This window comes from Monodelphis domestica, chromosome 2 (assembly GCF_027887165.1).
Source record: "Monodelphis domestica isolate mMonDom1 chromosome 2, mMonDom1.pri, whole genome shotgun sequence".
Lineage (NCBI taxonomy): Eukaryota > Metazoa > Chordata > Mammalia > Didelphimorphia > Didelphidae > Monodelphis > Monodelphis domestica.
Window position 1 is genome coordinate 324,965,010 of NC_077228.1, and position 21,146 is coordinate 324,986,155.

Sequence of the window (21,146 nt, forward strand, 5' to 3'; positions counted from 1 at the left end):
GCGTGGCCTCAAATTTTACTTTGGTTTCATTTTATTTTTTATATCTTTACTTATTTATTCACCAATTACATGTAATAAATTTCCACACAAGTTTTCCCAAGTTATATGATTGAATTTATCTCCCTTCCTACCTCCCTTGCCTTCCCCTCCTGGTGCTGACAAGTGATTCGATCTGGGTTGTGTCTAAACAATCTTGTGGCCTCAAATTTTAAAGTGCTGCTTATGATTCTAGACGTTATGTTTGGTGGGTTTGCCTTGACTGCTATTGCTATTTTACAGCTGGGTTGAAGAATGAATTAAAAAGCATTTAATAACCATTTTCTATATGTTGAGCCCAATGAAAATACAAAATTTTAACACAGAATTGAAGACAGTCCCCTGCCTTAATGGAGCTTATGTTCTAATAGTAGAACACAACAAATATAGTTGAGTGGGAGTCAGGGAAGAGTATTTTGGCTTGGAAAGTTCTCCAGAAAGAATATATTTAAGGGAAAACAAGGGAGAAGGAGGGGATAGTGTTATGCACATGCTCTCATTTTTTTTTCTTTCAGGTTCTTTTACTTCTCTCTTTTGCATGGGTGGGTAGATTGAGAATTAGAGTGAATTTAGCCTACGTAATTAGGTTATTTGGGGAGAGAGTCAATAAAACTGAAGAGCAAAGGTTCACTATTAGTAGAAAGAAAAGAATATAAGCTGTTCCTTCCAGAGAATGAGCAAGATGGCCAAGATTGTTTGTTGTAACTAGATCAGGGAAACTTTTTTTGTCAAGTGTTTGGTTGTGCAAAATCCATTTTTATCATGATTAAAATAAACAGACAAATCCTTTCCTTCTGTGTTAGAATCGATACTGTGTTTTTATTCCAAGGCAGAAGAATGGTGAGGGCTAGGCAATAGGAGTTATGTGACTTGACCAGGGGCACAGAGCTAGGATGTGTCTGAGGACAGATTTGACCTCCCATCTCCAGGCCTGGCTGTCTATCCACTGAGCCCCCAGCTGCTCCCATCTTTACAATGACTTTTAAAATTATAATCTACACAGATTTCAAGTACAAGTTCAGTTCCTTTATTATCATTGCATTGATAGTCCAAGGAAAAATCCATCTAATTATCTAAATACAAAGTAGCAATGTTAATAAACAATTAATTTATTGAATACCTGAAATTTGTCCAGTTGAATCATAGACTTAGAATTGGAAGAGACCTTAGATTTTATCTCATTTTATGGATGACAAAATTGAGACCCAGAAAAGTAAAGTGACTAACCCAAAGTTATGTGATAATAATTGGCAGAATTGGATTTAAGTTAGGCCAATACCTGTGAGTTTGAATTAATTATTTTTCTATTCTACCACACTGGGCATTATAAGTCAAGAGAAGAATAAAATGCCTTTGTTTCAGGGGTTTTCAATCATTATTTAGTGAAATTCTCAAGGGAATAATGTAAAAACTTAGTCTAAGGTAAATTCCTTCCCTCATATTCTTGAGAATTTTCTGTTCTTAATTCTATTAATAATAGGAGTTCAGAATAGGGACTTTTTAAAACAAAGGAAGGGAGAGACACAGAGAAAAAAAAATATATACACATACATAAAAGAGGTGGGACCTGAAGAATGTGTAGGATTGCCCATTTATTACTGTGTGACTTTAAAAAAAATATGGACCTCGGATTTCACAATGTAGGAAGCTCTTCCTTCCACCCATTTAGATGAGTAAGACTTCTGTGATTTATAATCCTCTTTGGGAAGGGGATCCTCTTTGCCTGAGGTACTGAAAAGTTAAGTAAGTTGTTCATTTTCATGTGGTTAGTATGTGCCAGAAACAGGATTTATGCCCTGGTTTTCCTGACTGACTTTTGTTACACTATGCATTTGGTCTGTCAAGTATGACATAATTGCTTTGGCAGAAAAAAAAGAATCTCATAAAAAATTATGTTTTGGTGGTCTTTATTCTTTAAGAAAATATTATATAAAACACATAAATGTTCATGTGTTTCAAACCTTTCTTCTGCCCCTTCATTTTTTTTTTTATGAATCTTCTTTGTCCTTCCTAAGACAGTCTTTTAATTTTATTATTATAATTATGGAGAAAGTTAAGTTTATCTGAAGAAAACACATAAAAAACCCTATTTGTAATAGAAAATTATTTTTTTTTTTAGTGTTTCAAGGGCCCTCTAGAGGTCAGTGTAATCAAAGAAATAGCAGGTATTAAAAAGAATCTAGAAGGAAACTATTATTTAACTGAAATTATGCAGGGCCTTTTCTTTTTCTTTTTACTTTCTTCTGACCGTTTTGCAGCTACAATTATTTGTCATTTGGGATACAGAAACTGTTGATTGTTCTGGTGTATTCTTTCTCAACAAAGAAGACTATAGCTTATATTTTCACTTTTAAAACCAAAACAGCCCTCCATGAAAGTCCTTCACTGATTGTTCCTCATTGTATAGAGATGTCCTTGTACTTTTGAAGAGTATCCCAGCTCTTGTAGGTCCTATTAAAATTTAAATGTGTTTTAATAAAAAAAAATTGTTTATTTTTACCCATGTAACAACAAATTTCCACACAAGTTTTCCTAAGTTATATGATTGAACATCTCTCTCTCCATCTCCTTCCTTCCCTCCCCCTCCTGGTGCTGGCAGGAGATTTGATCTGGGTTATACACATATTATCATGCAAAACATATTTCCATGTTGTTCCTTTTTGTGAGTAATCTTATAAAACCAAACCCCCAAATATAAACCCAAATAAACAATTGAAAAATCATATTCTTTCATCTGCATTCTGAGTCCAAAAGTCCTTTCTTTGAAGGTTAATGGCATTCTTTGTCATAAGTCCCTCAGAATTATCCTGGATTACTGTATTGCTGATAATAGCTAAGTCTCTCACAGTTGATCTTTCCGCCATATTGCTGTTGCTGTAGACAATGTTCTCCTGGTTCTGCTCATTTCACTCAGCATGAAGGTCTTTCCAGCTCTTTCTGAAATCATCCTGTTCATCAGCTCTTACAGCCCAATAGTAGTCTATCACCATCATATACCACAATTTGTTCAGCCATTCCTCTATTGAAGGACATCCCTTTAGTTTCCAATTCTTTGCCACCTCAAAAAGAGCAGCTCTGAATATTTTTGTATAATCAGGTCCTTTCCCATTTTTAAAAAATCTCTTTGGGATACAGACCCAGCAGTGCTATGGCTGGATCAAAGGGCAGAGAGTCTTTTATCACCCTTTGGGCATAATTCCAAATTGCCCTCCAGAATGGCTGGATCAATTCACAACTCCACAAGCAATGCATTAATGTCCCAACTTTGCCACATCCCTTCCAGCATTCATTACTTTCCTTTGCTGTCATGTTAGCCAATCTGCTAGGTGTGAGGTGATATCTAAGAGTTGTTTTAATTTGCATTTTTCTAATCTAGAGGGACTTAGAATTCTTTTTCATATGATTATTGATAGCTTTGATTTCTTCATTTGAAAACTGCCTATTCATAACCTTTGACCATTTGTAACTTGGGGAGTTGAAATGTTTTTGAAAGCAGTCCAGCAAAAGGCTGAATATCTGTTGTCTGTGGATCAGTCCAGGTTCAGACAATGATTTTTAGCTTCAGTAACTTTTGAAATTCATTTAGTTATATTCAGAAGCATGCACAATCTGTACAAGTGAAGGACAATATTGAAAAATATGAAGGAATGACCACTTCCTATGAGTTAGTATTTTTTCAATTCTCTTGGGCCAATTTTGAACATCAAAGTTTTCCAGTATTCAGTTTCATTTCATTTTATTTTTCTGTTTTCATTGTTTTAGTCACTGTACTTATTGTTTTCTTGGTTCTTCTTATTTTACTCTATATAAGTTCATGCAAGTCTGATGGGAAAGATTTGAAAGAATTCATTTTGAAATCTCACTTGATTTTCTTTTCTTTCTTAAAAAACAAAACAAAACAAAACAAAACAAACAAAACAAAACAAAACAGGGGGCAACTGGGTGGCTCAGTGGATTGAGAACCAGGCCTTAAACACTTCCTAGCTGTGTGACCTTGGGCAAGTCACTTAACTCCCTTTGCCTAGCCCTTACCACTCTTCTGCCTTGGAACCAATACACAGTATTGATTCCAAGATGGAAGGTATGGGTTTAAAAACAACAACAACAACAACAACAACAAAAACCCAACCAACCCTTATTTTCACTCTTAGATTGGAGAGTGATTATCATTTCCAAGGCAGTACTCTGTTAAGGGCTTTACAATTGAGGTTAAATGAAGTAGGAAGTGCCTGAGGTATTCTTTCTTGTTTGTTCCTGATGTCTAGGGAAGGTTTTTTTTTTTTTGCATCTAACTAGATATCACTGGGGTTGGTGTAATTCCTTTGGGAAATCCTGAGAGATTCATAGGAATCTAGATTAAGACCTGGAAGGGAGCATAGAGGTGATCTAGTCTAGTTCCCTCATTTTACAGATGAGGAAACTGAGGCCCAGAGAAGATAAGTGACAAGGTCATTCAGGTACTACAGGGCAGAGCCAGGATTCTGATCCAAGTTCTTTAGCTCTAACTACAACTCTCTCTTACTGTACCTTGCTCCCTTTATGGGGGTAAGGCTCAAACCCAGGTCTCCCCTGACTCTTAGCCCTAGAGGCTCTTTCAGTTATACCTTACTGTTCATCTTGTTTGTTTGAACAGGATTTGATAAATAGAGAGAGATAGAAGTCAACATAGCATCATTTTATAATACTGATTTCTAAAACTCTCCTTAGATGGTTTTTGGGTCCTGGATATTTGAATATTATTCCAGTGAAGTGTAAGCTTTGGCTTCTTTTATCATACTGAATAAGGGGTAGTTAGGTGGTGCAGTGGTTAGAGCACTGAGCTTTGATCAGGAATACTCATCTTCATGAGTTGAAATCTGGCTTCAAATACTTATTAACTGGGTGACCCTGGGCAAGGGACTTAACCTTGTTTGACTTCATTTCATTATGTGTTAAATAAACTGGAGAACCACTCCAGTATCTTTGCTAAAAAAACAAACAAACCTTAAATGAGGTCATGAAGAATCAAATATTACAGGAATAACTGAACAACAAAAAACTATTTTGGAAAAGTTTTGAGACCCAAACAGTAGCCTGGGGTTTATCTGATGTTCTTGTCTCTGTAGCCACCCCTTCTTCCTCAATGAGAAGGGACCTAGTGTGATGAGAGTGTCTTACTTCATCTTTATACATATATTAGCTTAAAAGTCTTTGAATGGAAAAAAATAGAGTTAGTAAAAAGAAAAAAATAGAGAATCAGCTTGGGTAATATTGTTGAGCATTGATTTGTATGTGCTTGTGTGAAGTGTTCTCAAAGGGAAAAATATCCCTCTTACTTCCCTATTCCTCCTTACTTCCCCTATTCCTCCCCCCCCCCCCATATAAATTTTTTTGGGGGAAGAAAACACTATGGAAGTTTTGGTACCAAAGGCTTTCGTTTTTTTTAACTTTATTCATTGAAATTTATTCATCTTTGGAGAGACATAAGATATATTTTTTTCTCTTTAGACAAGGCTTTGTTTAAAAAAAGATGCTGCTTTTGCTGGGGACTGTGTATATTACCAATCAGGTGGTCTTCTAGAAGTTCATAAGTTAATTCTGTGGGACTCTGAACACATGATCCCATTGAAGCAACAAACAATGCAAGGTTCCCAGGTTCATCTGTTTAATCTATCATGGTCATGGGATTAGAATTGGAAGGGATTTTAGAGATTGTCTAGTTCAACCTCCTCATTTTATAAATGGGGAAACAGAGGCTCAGAGAGGTGATGGAACTTATCTAGTGTCACACAAGTCATCTGTAGCAGAGGTGAATTTTGATTTGACTTTTTTCCCCCTACATCATCACACTTCATTCCACTCATAACTAGTATAAACTAATTTCTGCTCCAGTGTTCACATTGATTAAATACATAATCCCACTCAGATAACTGTTTAATTCTATTTCTCATTTAAAAAAAAAACTCTGGATGCAATAATATTTCAGCCTTTTTCAAGAGTTCAGAGTTGCACTGCATTTATTAATTCTCCTATTCTTCTGCCTCCTAATGGTTAGGTAATGATTCTTGTTCCTGAAGAATTCATTAAAATTAGAAGCTCCCTCAAACTGGGCAGCTACATGGTAAAAAAAAAATTTTTTTTTAAACCCTTACTTTCCATTTTAGAATCAATATTGTGTCTAAGACAGAAGAGTAGTAAGGGCTAGACAATGGGGGTAAGTGACTTGCCTAGGGTCATACAGCTGGGAAGTGCCTGAGGTCACATTTGAATCTACAATCTCCCATATTCAGATTTGGCTCTCCACTGAGCGACCCAGCTGCCCTCCTTGGTAAAATCTTTAACAGGAAAAGATAGATTTTAGTTAATTCACCCATTTCAATTTGTGCTCTGGTTTTTATCATCCTTGTTAGAAGAGTAGTGGGTTTTAAATAGCATGTCTTTTGCCTCTTCTCTCTTCATTGGATCTACTGTTGTTACAGATGTTCTTACATTGGAGTGATTGCCTAAGGGACAAAAGGATAAGTAATTTTATAAAGAAATTATTTACTGTTAAATATAGGTTGGCATGACTTTTCTATTTCCATTTGTGGAACTGTTGAGAAAACTTCTGGGAAAACTTAGGTGAGATGGGTATATTACTAGTCAAAAGTCCCGAGTGACTGTTTTAGGAAAGTTTTCCCAAGGATCTATTTCCCTCACAGAACAGTGACCATATTGGGTAATGACAGAAGCCAACTACTGATTCTGATTTATATGTATTACAATCTACTAGGGGAGGTGAGCCTAAAATGAAAGGTGTTTGTTTAAGAAAATAAGGTGTCCAAAGTTTTTAAGCCTTCAGCCTCCTCCCTCCCCCACCCTACTTCTCTCTCTCTCTCTCTCTCTCTCTCTCTCTCTCTCTCTCTCTCTCTCTCTCTCTCTCTCTCTCTCTCTCTCTCTCTCTCTCTCTCTCTCTCTTCCTCTTTCCTCCTCCCTTTCCCTCTCTCCCTCTGCCTCCCCCCCCCCCCTTAGTGACTGGCAGCTTGAATATATAAAAGCAAAAACCATATTTTGAAATGAATAAAGTTTGTCTAGAAACATTGTTTAGTAAAGCCAAATCCATACTTTTTGCTAAAAGTCTAGTGAGATGGTGAGATTTTGGACCCTTTATCTAGGACATTTGCCTTTTTATCAAGATTTAGAAATAAAAGGTTAGTAATAGCTTTAGGGTTTTTGGCTAGTGGGTTTCCTTCCTTCCTTCCTTCCTTCCTTCCTTCCTCCTTCCTTCCTTCCTTCCTTCCTTCCTTCCTTCCTTCCTTCCTTCCTTCCTTCCTTCCTTCCTTCCTTCCTTCCTTCCTTCCTTCCTTCCTTCCTTCCTTCCTTCCTTCCTTCCTTCCTTCCTTCCTTCCTCTCTTTTGGCTTGGTTCTTCCTCAAAAATAAAATTATGAGTGATTTTTTTTTAACCCTCATTGGAAATTTTCATGTATTAGAGATAGATCTCTTGCTGACCATATGAATACTATCAAGGAGTAGTGGTTTTTGATATTTTAAAGCTAACAATTCTAATATACTTCCCTAGAATAAAAAGAGATTATAAATTCCTTATTATCATGGACTAAGTCTTTTTGTTCTCATTTTCAAAATGCTTCATGCAATCAGTTGTACATAAAGACACCCTTGTTTGCTCATGTTGCCCTTCTTCTTCCCATCTTGGTATAGTTTGTCCTTTGTTTTGAAGCGGACCAGTGACATCACAGGGAGATGTCTTGACTTGAGTATGAATTGGATTTTAGTGAGGCAGAGTTGCACAAAATTGTCAGTTCATGCTACAGCTTTTTGGAGCCACATGTGAAAGTTGAGTGAAAGGCAGATACCAAAGATGGATTAGTAGCTTGAAAAGGGCTCACCATGTTCTCACCTGAGATGTTAGTTCTCCCTGAACACACCATACACCCCTCCCATTTAGATACTCACCTGTTGAAATGCAAACCTGGAGGCAAGCTCATCTGCCTACAATTTAGAATAATTTGCTTTACAAAAATATGATCATTTTAGATTTTGAATTTTGTTCACTTCATACTAGTGGTGAATTGCTTTGTGCAGGATAGGAGCAATCAGGTAACAAGTTCTACTCTTCTTATGATCAGTGCCATGCTTCATTTCATCCTTATATTTATTGCCCCATACCACTTGGAGCATCATCATGGTTTGCATGGAGTATCTACTTAATACATATTTTAATTTACTGCATTAAATAAAAAGATGGACTGTGACCTCTAAGGTGCCTTTTGTTCTGAGATTTTACAATTTCTTCTCATACAAAATTATGAAATTGATTTTCTTTATTAGAATTCAGAAAATCATTGCTTTCTTCACTTCTCCTACTTGAATGCTGCTTTTAAGACTGTTGGCATAATTTAAGAGAGAGGGAGACTGATGACTTTGTGCAACTCTGCTTTACTAAATCCAGTCCGTGGCAAGTCAAGATATCAATTCATGATATCATTTGTTGTTTTTGAAAATGAAGGAGAAAAATGATGGCATAATATAGCAGCTGATTTTTAAAATACAGTAAATGACTATTTATATAATATTGCTTGTGAGGTTAACTTTCCCAAAAAATCTTTCATATGGAGAAACTTGGATTTCCATAGATATATAATAAAGGCTAAATATTGTAAGAATATCAACTTATTTAAGTAAAACAAATCACCATTTGTAGCAGGTTATGAAGAGTTTCAGTACTTACTTGCTGATAATTTTACTTTATGCTTTGGGGAGGACTTTGAATAGCAAATTAATTCATCCTCTGATGAATTATATTTATATATTATATATACATATTATATATATGCATATTGTGTATATGTATATTCTTCTGCTTGAAAGTACTCTAAGAAGAAACTATTTGGTAATGAATACTAGAGTTTTGAAAAAAGAAAATAATGACTAAGTCTCAATGCTATTTAAAATGGTAGTAAAAGGGCACATTTATTCATTTTTTTCCCTCTAGGTAGGGTCAAATAACCTTTGTAAGACAGACTGGGCAAATTCCCATGGTGGTAATCATTGCTCCTTCCTGCCACTTTCCTATTGCCCAGAAAATTCAGGTTGCTTCACAAGCCATCAGCCCATTTGGTAGTTACTTTTTTTTCTTAAACCTTACCTTTTGTCTTGGAATCATTACTGTGTATCAGTACTGGGAAAGAAAAATGGTAAGGGCTAGGCATCATTTGGGGTCAAGTAATTTGCCCAGGTTTACACAGGTAGGAAGTATCTGAGGTCATATTTGAATCCAGGACCTCCCATCTCCAGGGTTGGCTCTTTATCCACTAAGCCTTCTATCTATCTATCTTGACTTGATCTTTGAATGCTGAAATAAATGACTTAAATTATGATTACAGTATCAGAAGAACTTGACATGCTAACATACTTTCTACTAAAGTTTTTCCTGATGTCTGATCTCAGCATGAAGGTGATACTGAGTTCTTCAAAGAGAAACACAAGATCTAGTAGGTCCTTCATTACTTTTTTCACCTGCAGACTGGTCTAGCTAAGTTTAGATTATCTTCAGTGTCTTGGTCACTTGGCACTCAGAAAATTTTTTGGCCATGTCAATCTATGAAGGCACTCTGCTGGAGTGTGGTGGAGTTGCATTTACCACAGCAGATCTAATAATGCTCACCATGGTGAAATCAAGGATTGTCAGACTTTTAAAGTTTTAGCACTTAGCATAGTGCCTGACACAAAGTAGGTGCTTAATGAATATATTACATGTACTTACTATATAATTTATAATTAATTATATAATATATTATAATATAACATGATTAATAATTAATAATACCAACTGACAACACAAACTTAAATTGGGATAAAGTAGCAAATGTCATTATTGTAAGGATGGGGAAGTAAACAAAATACTATAATGTCTTCAAGAATCTATGTAAAAAGACTATAGGAAAGCAAAGTCTTAAATAGTTATTTGAATAAGATATATGTAGTTACACTTGTTTTATATTTTGAAATGAACTCATGTGATTCCTTTAGCATTAGGAAATCACTTTTTGATATACAACTACTTCAGATTAGCCTAATTAAGGGCAGAGTTGTTCCCCCCACTTTTTTTGGGTTAACTTTCTCCAGCTTAAATCTTCATTTTTATCTGAATAAGCCTAAGGAGTTGGTTAAACTGACAGTTCAGTGCTCATTACTGTCATAATTTTTGGTCTTTTGTAATGGGTCCTTTACAATTTTAAGAATTATATAAGGAAAGGCATATGTGAAAGGTAGCTCTGGAGTTGATTGTTAAATTTGCAGTGTGAACATTTATAGCTTGGTAATCAGAAAATTCTATAGATCAGAAATAATTTATTTTTATCATTGATTTTCTAGACTTAAGAAAGGGATGGAGAAAATTCTAATAATACAGATTAAACTTAAAAGTGTGTCATCCATATATCCTCCCCCCCACCCCCAATTAGGGGTTAATTACTTACCAGTAGCACATAGCTTCCTCTGTCTATGCACCTCAAATTCATAAAAACTGAGATAATTCTGAACACATATTATGTAAATAAAAGGAGCATTGTATAATCTCAGAATTGAAAGCAAACAAAAATATCCTAGTCTCTTTCCCATTGTATGAATTTGCTCCCAGGGTTTAGTAATTGTAAAGTAATGGGATATAGATGGCCACTGGTGTTTCCATTCAGTTCTGTGATTCTCTAATAACTAAATAGGAAATTACTGAGGCACAATGGAAGGAATGCTGAGTCTGGAGGTAGAGGACCAGAGTTCAAATTCTGACTGCATAAACTGATATGAAGGATCAATACATGGACTTTGGAAGATATTTGCTAATATTGGAATCTATATTCTCATGTTGATCTTGAGATTCACAGTGCTGGATTGGAGTCAGAGAGTCTGAGTTTAATTCCAGATTCTGCACCTTATTTGCTGTGTGACATTAGGCAAGTTTCTTAACCATAAAATGAGAATTTGGACTAGATGAATTTGCAAGGTCCTTCAAACTCTATTCAGATCATTATTATTGTTTGTCCTTTGTTTTTGAAAGAGACCAATGACATCACAATGAATAATGTCTTCTCTTGTACATGAATTGGATTTAAGTGAAAGAGAATTGTGCAAAATCAATTTTATGAATTTCAGTGACTGTTTATCATAACTGTCAACTTCAAGGATTAGGAAAAATTTTCTTAAGGGTCATTCTAGGAAGTAATTTGGGGAATTAGGACAATGAAAATATTATGTACTTGTCAGTTTTTGAGTTTGAGATGAATTGATATCTTTAGTTGTGCTTTTTGTGTGGTCAGTGACCAAAACTGATAGAGCATAAAGTTTCATGAATGATATTTCCGAATCATAGGATTTTAGGATTAAAGAGATTTTTAAAATCTTGGCTAGTTTTACAAAAGAGGTAACTATCTCAGAGAGTGTAAATAACTTGCTTAAAGTCAAATAGCTGATTAGTAGCAGATAACTTTTTATGCAAGAATGTTGTATTTCCAATTTTGGATCTTAAAAATTTGGAAAATGTATGTTGAAAATTGTTATTACATGTAATTAGGAAAATAAAATATCTTTGAATAAAAAAAAGAATGTTGTGCTTCTTATGCCTCAGGAGTCATATTCCTAAGCAAGTGAACAAAATATCACATATACTTGTCTTTTGTATTATTAAAGAAATAGAAACTTTTTGTACACTAACAAATTGCCTCTTTTCAATTTTCAGGACTTCATCATATAGATAAATAATAGAGTAATATCAAAAACTTATTAATTTTTTTTGTATTTTTTAATAGGGCCAGACCTATTACCAGTCATTCCAAGTTTTAGAATATGGTAAGTGCCTATAATTTTCACTCTAAACGAAAAAAAAAGGTAATTTCTTCAGGGATAAAGGTAACAGAAAATAATCATGTTATAGTGATACTTAATGTATAATGTATATAAATGTAGTGTATTATTTTGTTTTGTATTTTACACAAAAAATCCATAGATTTCAAATTTAGATGCAAGACATTTTACTCTGGGACTTAAAAATATGTATATGAATATATCGATATAAATTCTAAAATAGTATTTCCTTAAGAAACTAAGTAAACACTTTGGTGGTTGTCTATTCTATAAGCATTTTTTAAGTATCCATTTTATGCCTGATAATTGTGAAGAGTAGTGGGGATACAATGACAAAAATACTATAGTCCCTGGCCTTGAGGAGCTTACTTTAATGGGAGGAAACAACATAAATACACTGAAGTAAATACAAATTTTTTAACAAAGTAAACATAAATAATTTTTTGAGGTGCATTTCTCATTCTTTTCTTGCCTTTCTAAGCAATGAAATGTAACAAAGTAGAGAAAGTATAAACAGTTTAACAGAAATAACAAATAGTAATTTAGTTGATCCAAAGACATATTAAACTCAGGATATCCCAAACAAACTCATCTTTCCCACCAAAATCACTCCTCTTCCAAATTTAGCTATTCCTGTTGAAAGCGCTACTAATTCTTCCAATATTTGGATTTCATAATCTTGGTGTGATTACTCAATTTCCCTCATCTAGTTTATACAATATGGTGCATATCTTGCCATTTTTATTTCCATTCCCATTTGCATCACAATTTGTTGCTGTCCTGAGTATCTCTAATTTGAATTGGTTTCTCTCCTCACAAGTCACTATTTTAGTTCAGGGCCTCATCAACTCTCATCTAAATTATTGGTTGCCCTGCTTTGAGTGTCTTTTAAGTCCAATCTTCACACTGTTGCCAGTGTGATTTTCTTTAAGAACATATCTGACCATATCACTACCCTATAAATTGTCCATTGGCTCCAAATTCTCTCTAGGATAAAAAATAATCTCTTCTGTTTGTTTTTACAAGACTTTTATAACTCAGATGAAACCTACATTTCCAACCTTATTATGTACTCGCTTTTTTGCCCTCTGTGTTTCAGACAAAATTCTTTGTGTTCCTCATACATAACACTATCAACTACCACAGTACTTTTGCACTGGTTATCCCCTGCAACTCTAGGTTGAATTTCCACCTCACTTCTGCCTCAGAGAATCCTTTTCTTTATTTTAGTTTCTGCTCAGGTACCACCTTCCACGCCAAGCTTTTCCTGATCTCCTCATTGCTAGTGTTGTCTTCCCCCCTAAACCTTGTATTTACATGCTTTAAATATATTTATATTTAGTCACTTTTTATTTTTGTATGTATTTGTCTTCCCTTTTAAACTGTAAACTCTTTGAAAGTAGGGATTATTTAATTTGCATTTGTATACTTAGTACCTAGCATAGTGCCTGGTACTGTAAAGATGTCTCATATATGTTTGGTGATTGATTGGTTAGAATTTTCTTTAACAGAAAGTGTCCATCAAGGTACTGTGGCCCAGGGGACACTTGATCACCCCAACACATTATGTTTGATTTAGCTTATTCCTTTCCCTTTAATGGAAGGGATGGTAGAAAAAGTAAATTAATTGTTATATTGGTAATAGAAGGGGTCAGGAAGGGATTAAAGCAGGATAGTGAGAGAACCATTAATTAAAGATTTTTGGTTTTTGTCTTTTGTGATTATTTTTCATTCAAACAATAGAAATTTAGGTGGAAGTTTATTTGCATCACTATTTAGGGCCTTGAGCATTCCCCTTCCTTCTCCCCTTCATCAGTCATGTCCTAAACATATGTCTTATTCTTCACTCAGTTCATTATTGCTTTATCAGATGGTTCATCAACATGCTTCATTGTTAGTCCTTTTGGAATCATAGTTAATTTTTGCATTGCAAATATTTTTCAAAGTTATTCTGTATAATGAAGTCAATGGAATCTTAATAATTTTTGGCTTGTGGTTTTTTTCAGTGTTACCCAAATTTGAAGTTACTCTCCAGACTCCTTTATATCATTCTTTGAATTATAAAAGTTTAAATGGTACTGTCAATGCAAAGTAAGTATTATTTACTATTTTACTATTCTCTCTGTCTCTGTCTTTGTCTCTGTCTTTCTGTCTCTGTCTCTGTTTCTCTCTCTCTCTCTCAACTTAGAAGTGCTAGATTTTTAGCTCAGATATTTTTGCATGTTTTAAATTATTTTTCATTCTTATAGAATGTGGTCAGTTTTATTTGGTGATTAAAAAAAAAGGCATCCAAGTTTTTGTTTTCTCATGGTTTTGGGGGACTTTGATGTTTCTTAAATTATCTTTCCTAGACTTTGTTTTCCAGGCCTGTGGTTTTCAACAAAGATACTTTACATGTTCTTTTATTTATTTATTTATTTTTTTACACATTCTTTTAAATGTTCAGTCTTTTGCCTTTGTTCTAGTATTTCTTGTTTTGTTTTTAAAATTTTGTTTTTTAGGAAGTCTGCTCTATGGGTAAAATTTTCTACCTTATGTTGTATGCTTATTTCCATTTTTTCCTCAAAAGCTCTAATTTCATTTTTAATTTATTGCTTCATTTCTTTTAACTACTCTTGGAGTCCTGTATCCAAGTCATTATTTTCTTTGAGGTCCTGCTTGTAATGGTTTTGAAGGTAGTTATTTTCTTTTAGTTTCATCAAGTTTCTTTTAACTGAGTATTTCTTCATTGTGTTTTTTTTTTCAGAGCTTTCTTCTCTTTACTTATATTTCCAGCCTCAGTTCTGGTCTAGAACTCTGGCATTTCCCATACTCTTGGTTGGAGGAGGCAGGTTCCATTAGGTCCTATATGAAGTTGCTGCTTCAGTGATAGATGGATGGGGTGGCTGGGAGTCTTCCTGTCCCTTTGCTGCAGTCCCTGACTTCTGTCTTCATCTCCTGGTGGCCCAATTCAGATGCTGATGTTGGTTTTGTCTTGCCTTCCCCCCACCCCCACCCCCCCTTTTATAGCCTTCCTTGGAGAACTAGCTCCATCCCCTTTGGATCTCACAGGTCCCAATTGGATGTCAGAAGATTGTTCTATTATCAGGCTTCCAGCAAGTAATCTTGGTGTGGGTGCCCAGAGTGTCAGCTGACCCTGTGTCCTGCTTTGGCTCTGAGAGGAATATTGGCTTTAGGGCCCATGAAAGTCTTCTAGAACTCACTCTTGTTTTGGTTCTTTCTTCTTGTGCACTGCCTGGCCTTGTCTCAATGTGATGACTTTTTGGGGATGATTCTTTCTTTCTAAATCATCTGCTGCTCTGACATGCTGGGGCTGAAATCCTACTGATTTTAAATCCTATTCACAAGAGCTTATAATGATTTTTATCCTTTGTGACATGTGTCTGAGTACTCATTCGCATCTGGCTCTTTTTTTTTTTTTGCATTCCTGGAATAGGAGTTAACTGGTATTTCTCTTTGGTCTTAATTGTTGTTCCATCTGGAGCCTTTTTAGATCATTAGTGGGTATTTATTGGTGAGTTGGACTCCCTTAGGCCCCTCCATGTTGTCATCTTGCTTCTCTTTAGTCTTAATATTGTTTCTATGGCACAGCCATATCCCTTTACATCCAGGTATTTTGTTTATCTATTTCCCAAGCAATATGCATCTATTTTATTATTATCTTCCATTAGACTATAAGCAGGGATTGACTTTTTCCTTCTTTTTTGTATCCCTATTTCTTTGCTTGGTATATAGGCATTTAATAAATGTTTATTGGTTGACTGATTTTCAGTTCTCAATGACTATAAAACTTGTTGCTATATAAATATTTTGATGGAAATTGGACATTTCTTTCCATTTTTGGCCTCATTGTATATATGCTTATCAGTGGAATCCCTGAAATAAAGGGCATGGATATCTCAGGCACTGTATTAACATAATTCCAAATTATTTTCCACTCATTGCTCCATTAACAGTGTATTTGCATTGGTGTCTTTCTATAACACTTCTAGTGATTTTTTTGTCATCTTTGCCCATTTTCTGAGTGTGAGGTGACAGTTTATAGTTTTTTGATTTACATTTGTCATTTTCATTTGGATCAGTATTTCATATTCTTATTAATACCCAGTCTGTTTACTCTTATCTTTTAATCACTTATTTATGAAAGATTGGCTCATAGTCTTAAAAGTTTTTGTTAGTTCCCTAAATAACTTAGATGTCAGATATATCATGTCAGAGATATTTAATCCAAATAATTTTCCCTGATGACATCTTCTTTTCTTGTCCTAAATATATTAAATTTGTTCCTATAAAAACTTTTCATCTCATGTTATCAAAATTATGGTTTTATTTTTTTGTGACTGCCTCTAAAGCTAATTTCTCATAAAAAATTTAACATCACTTTCATTAAGTTTGCTGTGTTCAGTTAGGCAAAACTAGCTGTTTTTCTGAACTCACAAAACAGTGTAAGATGTTAGTAAATACTTTGCATACAATTAAGTCACTTCAGCACAGATTCAGAGTGACTTCTGGCATAATAGAAGAGCAGATACTAATTGATTCAAAATTGTTTGAATCATGCTCAATTTAGAATAATACTTGATTTTATTCTGAATTTCAAGAAGGTAAAAGTAAAATCTAGGGTTTAGCAGTGGTCCTAGAGGCTTGTTAAGGTATTCCAGTGGCTAACTTTTGGTACTATTTGATGGTTGACGTGAAAATATCTGCTTTAGTTTTTGGCATAATTTAATAATGCTGTTTTTACGACTTAATCAATGCCAGACCAGGAAAAGCAAGCTCAGCAAAAACAGTGCCTGGTTTGCTTTTTTTTTTTTTTAAAGGCAGTGTGGTGAGAGGAGAGTGGTGGTGATTTCCCAGCTGAAGTTGTTCACAGACCAAAAATTTGCCAAGTTACTGCCCTAGACATATGTTTATCATAAAATTATGTGAAACTTTTATAATAACAAGTGAAAATAGGCAAAAGTTTTGTTTAGGGATTTCTTACCAACCTGGTTCTCTGTCTACATTCAACAAAATTTACAGAGCTTTTCTTTTTAAATGTCCTCTCAACTTGGGTACCCTGGATTGATTTATGACTTAGAAAATATGTAAATTTTTGTGCTTTTATAATTACTACACTATCTACTTTATATTAGTAAAAATGTCAAGAAACCTGTGTCCAAATTTCCTTTTGAATTCTTTGACCAATGTCTTTGAAGCAAATTATTGATACTCATATGGACCTAACTGAGTCTGTATTTCATCTTGGACTTTGCTATTCATTTCCATATTGTTGCATCTTAGAACTTAAAAATAATTCCTTTGCATTTTATCATAGTTTGTTACTACCTGAGACTTTTTGACATTTTCTAATCCTTAAAGGATCTCCTGGTTCTTTGACTATTAGGGGAGAGAGAGTTTGACTACTGGGCCTCCTTGGGCTTCCTTGTTCCCTCCATCCTGCCTGGTCTTATCCTCTGGAAGAGGAGAAGCCACCACAACAGAGTCCTGGAAATTTAATTCCTTCAATTGACTCTCTGTATTCCAGAGAAGTGTGGAGACAGGAAAGGATTTCTTGCTGGAGATGGATGGCCCTGGATTAAAGGATTCCTCTGATAAATAGTTGGTTCTGTCCTCAAGACTCTTCCATTCCATAGTTTGCCCAGGTCAGGCTTTTGAAGTTGTGAGAAACTGAGACCCAGAGAATTTTAGACTTTAGCTTGCCACTCAATAACGGTTTATTGAGATAACATGAAAAGAAGGGAGGAGGGGCTAACAGATGAGCAAGTTGGAGAATCCTTTTAAATACAGAAGCAGATGGGTCCAAGTGATTATCAGACCTCCTTCTTTCTAGTGCCCTGTTCCAAGAATTTACCACACATTTGCTTTCTTTCTCTATTTTGAATATACTTGTAAATGTATTTATGAGTCTTCTCCCATATAGAATGTAAGTTCCTTGAGGGCAGAGTTTGTTTCATTTTGGTTTCTGTAACTAGAATAGTGTCCAACATATGTTTAGTTTCTTAGAATCATATTCATTATTTCTTATAGCAAAACAGTATTCCTATCCATTGAGCCACCTAACTGTCTCTGCTGCCTCATACTTCTTGCCTTATAAAAAAGTCTAGAATGTCTGCATAATTACTTTCAATACTGTCCTGCTTATTTGTGCTTTCTTCTGAACTTCCTCCTGTGCTTTTCTGTGCATTAAAAAAAAGTTTCAATGACCCTTTTTTTTTGGTCATTATTGTCACTAATTTCTCTTTCCCACTTTTCCTTCCTCTTACTAAAAACTGAAGGACAGAAATGAAGGGAAAAAAAGAAAAAAGGGGGAAGGGAAAAAGTCTTTTGAAACAAAGAAATAAGCAAATATGCATCAGAAATACTTAAAAGTCCTGTATTAAAGATGAATTTTTTTCCAGGTAGCATTGAACTTAGCTTTATAGGGTGTTATTCTTGGTTATAATCCTTTACCTTTTCCATTTGGAATATTTTATTTTAAGATCTCTTCTCATTTTCAGTAGACACTTTTAGGTTTCTTGTATGCTAGACTATATGTTCTTGGTACTTTGAATTTCTTCTTTATATTTTCTTAGTATTTTTGCTTTGTTGTGCAAACTTTGGATTTTGAATATTCCAGTCCTGGCATTTTCCCTTTAGAGTTCCTTTAGGATGAGGTGATTGGTGGAATCTTACTATCATTACTTTGTCTTCTAGTTCTAATAGATGTGGGCAGTTTTCATTTTTGATTTCTTGAAATATATTGTCTAAGCTTCCCCCCCCCCCCTTTAAATCATTGTTTTCAAGGGAGTCTAATGATTCTAAAATTGTTTCTCCTCAACTATTTTCCCAGGTTAATTATTTTTTATATCAAATGACTTTTATAGTCAATCCTCAACATTTGTGGTTTAATTTTAGTGATTTCATTAGTAACTTAATTTTCACTTTTGTATTGGCAAACATGCACATTCCTGGCAATGAATAGTAGAGAAAAAGGTGAGAGGCTGGATGAGCATAATTTTGAGGAGTAGCTGACATCCTTCCAGGCATTTCACTGGTCTTGTTCATCCTACCTTTGTAAAGAGCTCCTGCGCATTTGTTGCATATTTTCATCATTGCCTTTAAAACTCAAGTTTTGTGTTGTGATTATGCCCTCAAAGCTTAGTGTAAGTCCTTTCAGCTCTAAGTCCAAGTGTGCAAAGTAAGTGATATGATTTCATGAGAAAATAAAGATGTTAGATAACTTTGCACAGGAATGTCTAAGCTGCCACCTGCCAGGAGACCCTTAAGTATCTCTAATGCATTGAACACAGATGTTGTTGATGGATTATTTCAAGCTAGCACATCCTTCATGATCTCCAACACCATCCACCAGCTATGAGGGTCAGAGTGTTGGAGGTAATATTAAAACCAGTCCTACTGCTGTTGACTGTAGTCCTAGCAACTTCTTCCTTGGTTTTCAGAGGATGCCCAACCTAGGGAGGTTTATAGCAATATAGTATACAGTACAATGTCCTCACACTGCTATCTGAAATAGTAGAAGGTAAGATTCAAATTAAAAAACATTTTAGAAAAATCTTATTTGCTATTCAGTATTTATGATCCTGTACATTTTTTGTTACAAGAGAGAATATTACTAAAATTAATTTTTAAAATTGAGATGTCAGTACAAAAGGTTGCCAAATTCTAGGGAATTACTAGTGAGAATGTGTTTTGCATATTACTAATTTTATTTTGTGTGCTGTATTTTATGGGTTATTTCATAGTGACTGCATTAGGAAAAGTGAATGGCATTAGAGTCAATGTCTTGTGATAAAGTATTTCATGCAGAAAAGTATATTTTCAGCAACTTCTAGTGAAAGATTACAGTTTTTGGTGGTTGTGGAAACCTAACCTTTTTTCTCATAGGTTTAATGTATCAATATTCATATTTTTGACTTTTTCACCATTTTTTAGGAATATTAATTCTGTGAAAGTTGAGGATTAAGTGTATTTTCTATTTTGCCCTCTTTTGTTTTAATATTTCTTCTTGTCTAAGTCATTGATGTCTCTTTCATCTGTTTTAGTTTTCAGGGATTCCATTTCTTAGGTAAGGTTTACTACTTTTCTTCTAAGCTGTTTATTCTCCTTTTGATTGTTTATTCAAGTGCTTTTATTTAACTTTTATATGCATATTTTTAATTTCTTCTAAGTATTCATGTAGTGCTTATGAAAAATCCACTTTAAAAAAAAGCAACTTTGAATCTTTGTTTAGAATTGTCATAGTTATTTTCTCCTTTAGAGCAATCTCTTTATCTACAATATTTTTTAATATTGATTTTTAAAAAACTTTTGACATTTCTCTGGGTTTAGGTCTTAATTTTGTGAATTTGTGCCAGGCCCAAGCTCTTTTCCTGTTTCATTTCTGGGTGGGCTTCTTGCCAAAAGTTGGACAGAGAGCTGGACTTGGAGTCAGCTTTAAATTTTTGTTAGCTCTATGTCCCTGGGCAGGTCATGCCATTTGTTTCAGTTTCCTCAGTTGTCCAATGCGGATAATAATAGCAGCTATATCCCAGAGTTGTGATGAGGATTAAATGAGATAGTATTTGTAAAGCCTTTAGCATCTATGTACCAAGCATAGAGTAGATACTTAATAAATACTTTTTTCTTTGTGTCTGTTTGATTTCTGTCTTCACCTGAGTTCTTTTGCTGACTTTCACCTGACTGGCTTAGGTCCTCTTGGATCTCTGAGTTTCAGAGTGCTAAATCTGCAGGGTCCTCAAAGGCATCTTAGTACAGAGTGCTGGGGACTTGAAAGTCTTTTGATCCTAGGTGTCCTGGTCTGAGCATTAAAGTACCATTGTGGTCACTGTCACTTTAGATCAGTGTTGAAGTACTGGCACTTGAGCCAGCAGGGGAAAGCTGCTCCATTTCCCTTTCTTCCCAGCACACCTGAGGATTTTTTTTTTTTTTTTGCAATCTGTGCCCCTCTGTCCAGCTGCCCAAAGCAAGCACTTCCCTCCCCTTTCTGGGGTGATAAGGGGTGGGCAGGGAGTCAGAGGCAGCTCAAAGTTGTACTTTGGGCACATGAACTTCAAAACCTTCACCAATGCTGCTCTAGATCTTCCAAGATCCACACCCTGGGGTTTTCTCAGGAGATCACTGCTCTCTGATATCTCTGGACACAGAGACTTACAGCCTTATTTATTTCCAGCCTTTTTCTGTTGGCACTGGGAGAATCCCAGCTTCTCTTCCTGTGCTATTCCTAGCTTAGCTGGTGGCCTCCTTTTCTATTGCCTGTGAGTTTCTGGCC

At 34.9% G+C, this 21,146-nt stretch overlaps 1 protein-coding gene across 1 annotated transcript in view; it reads left to right on the forward strand.

Moving 5' to 3' along the window:
- The window catches only part of CD109 (CD109 molecule), a 187,702-nt gene that overhangs the window by 65,689 nt on the left and 100,867 nt on the right, over positions 1–21,146 (forward strand). The window contains exons 6-7 of the mRNA XM_007484202.3: positions 11,821–11,860; positions 13,882–13,966. Of these exons, the coding sequence (XP_007484264.1) occupies positions 11,821–11,860; positions 13,882–13,966 (125 nt within the window). The remainder of the gene's footprint in view (positions 1–11,820; positions 11,861–13,881; positions 13,967–21,146) is intronic.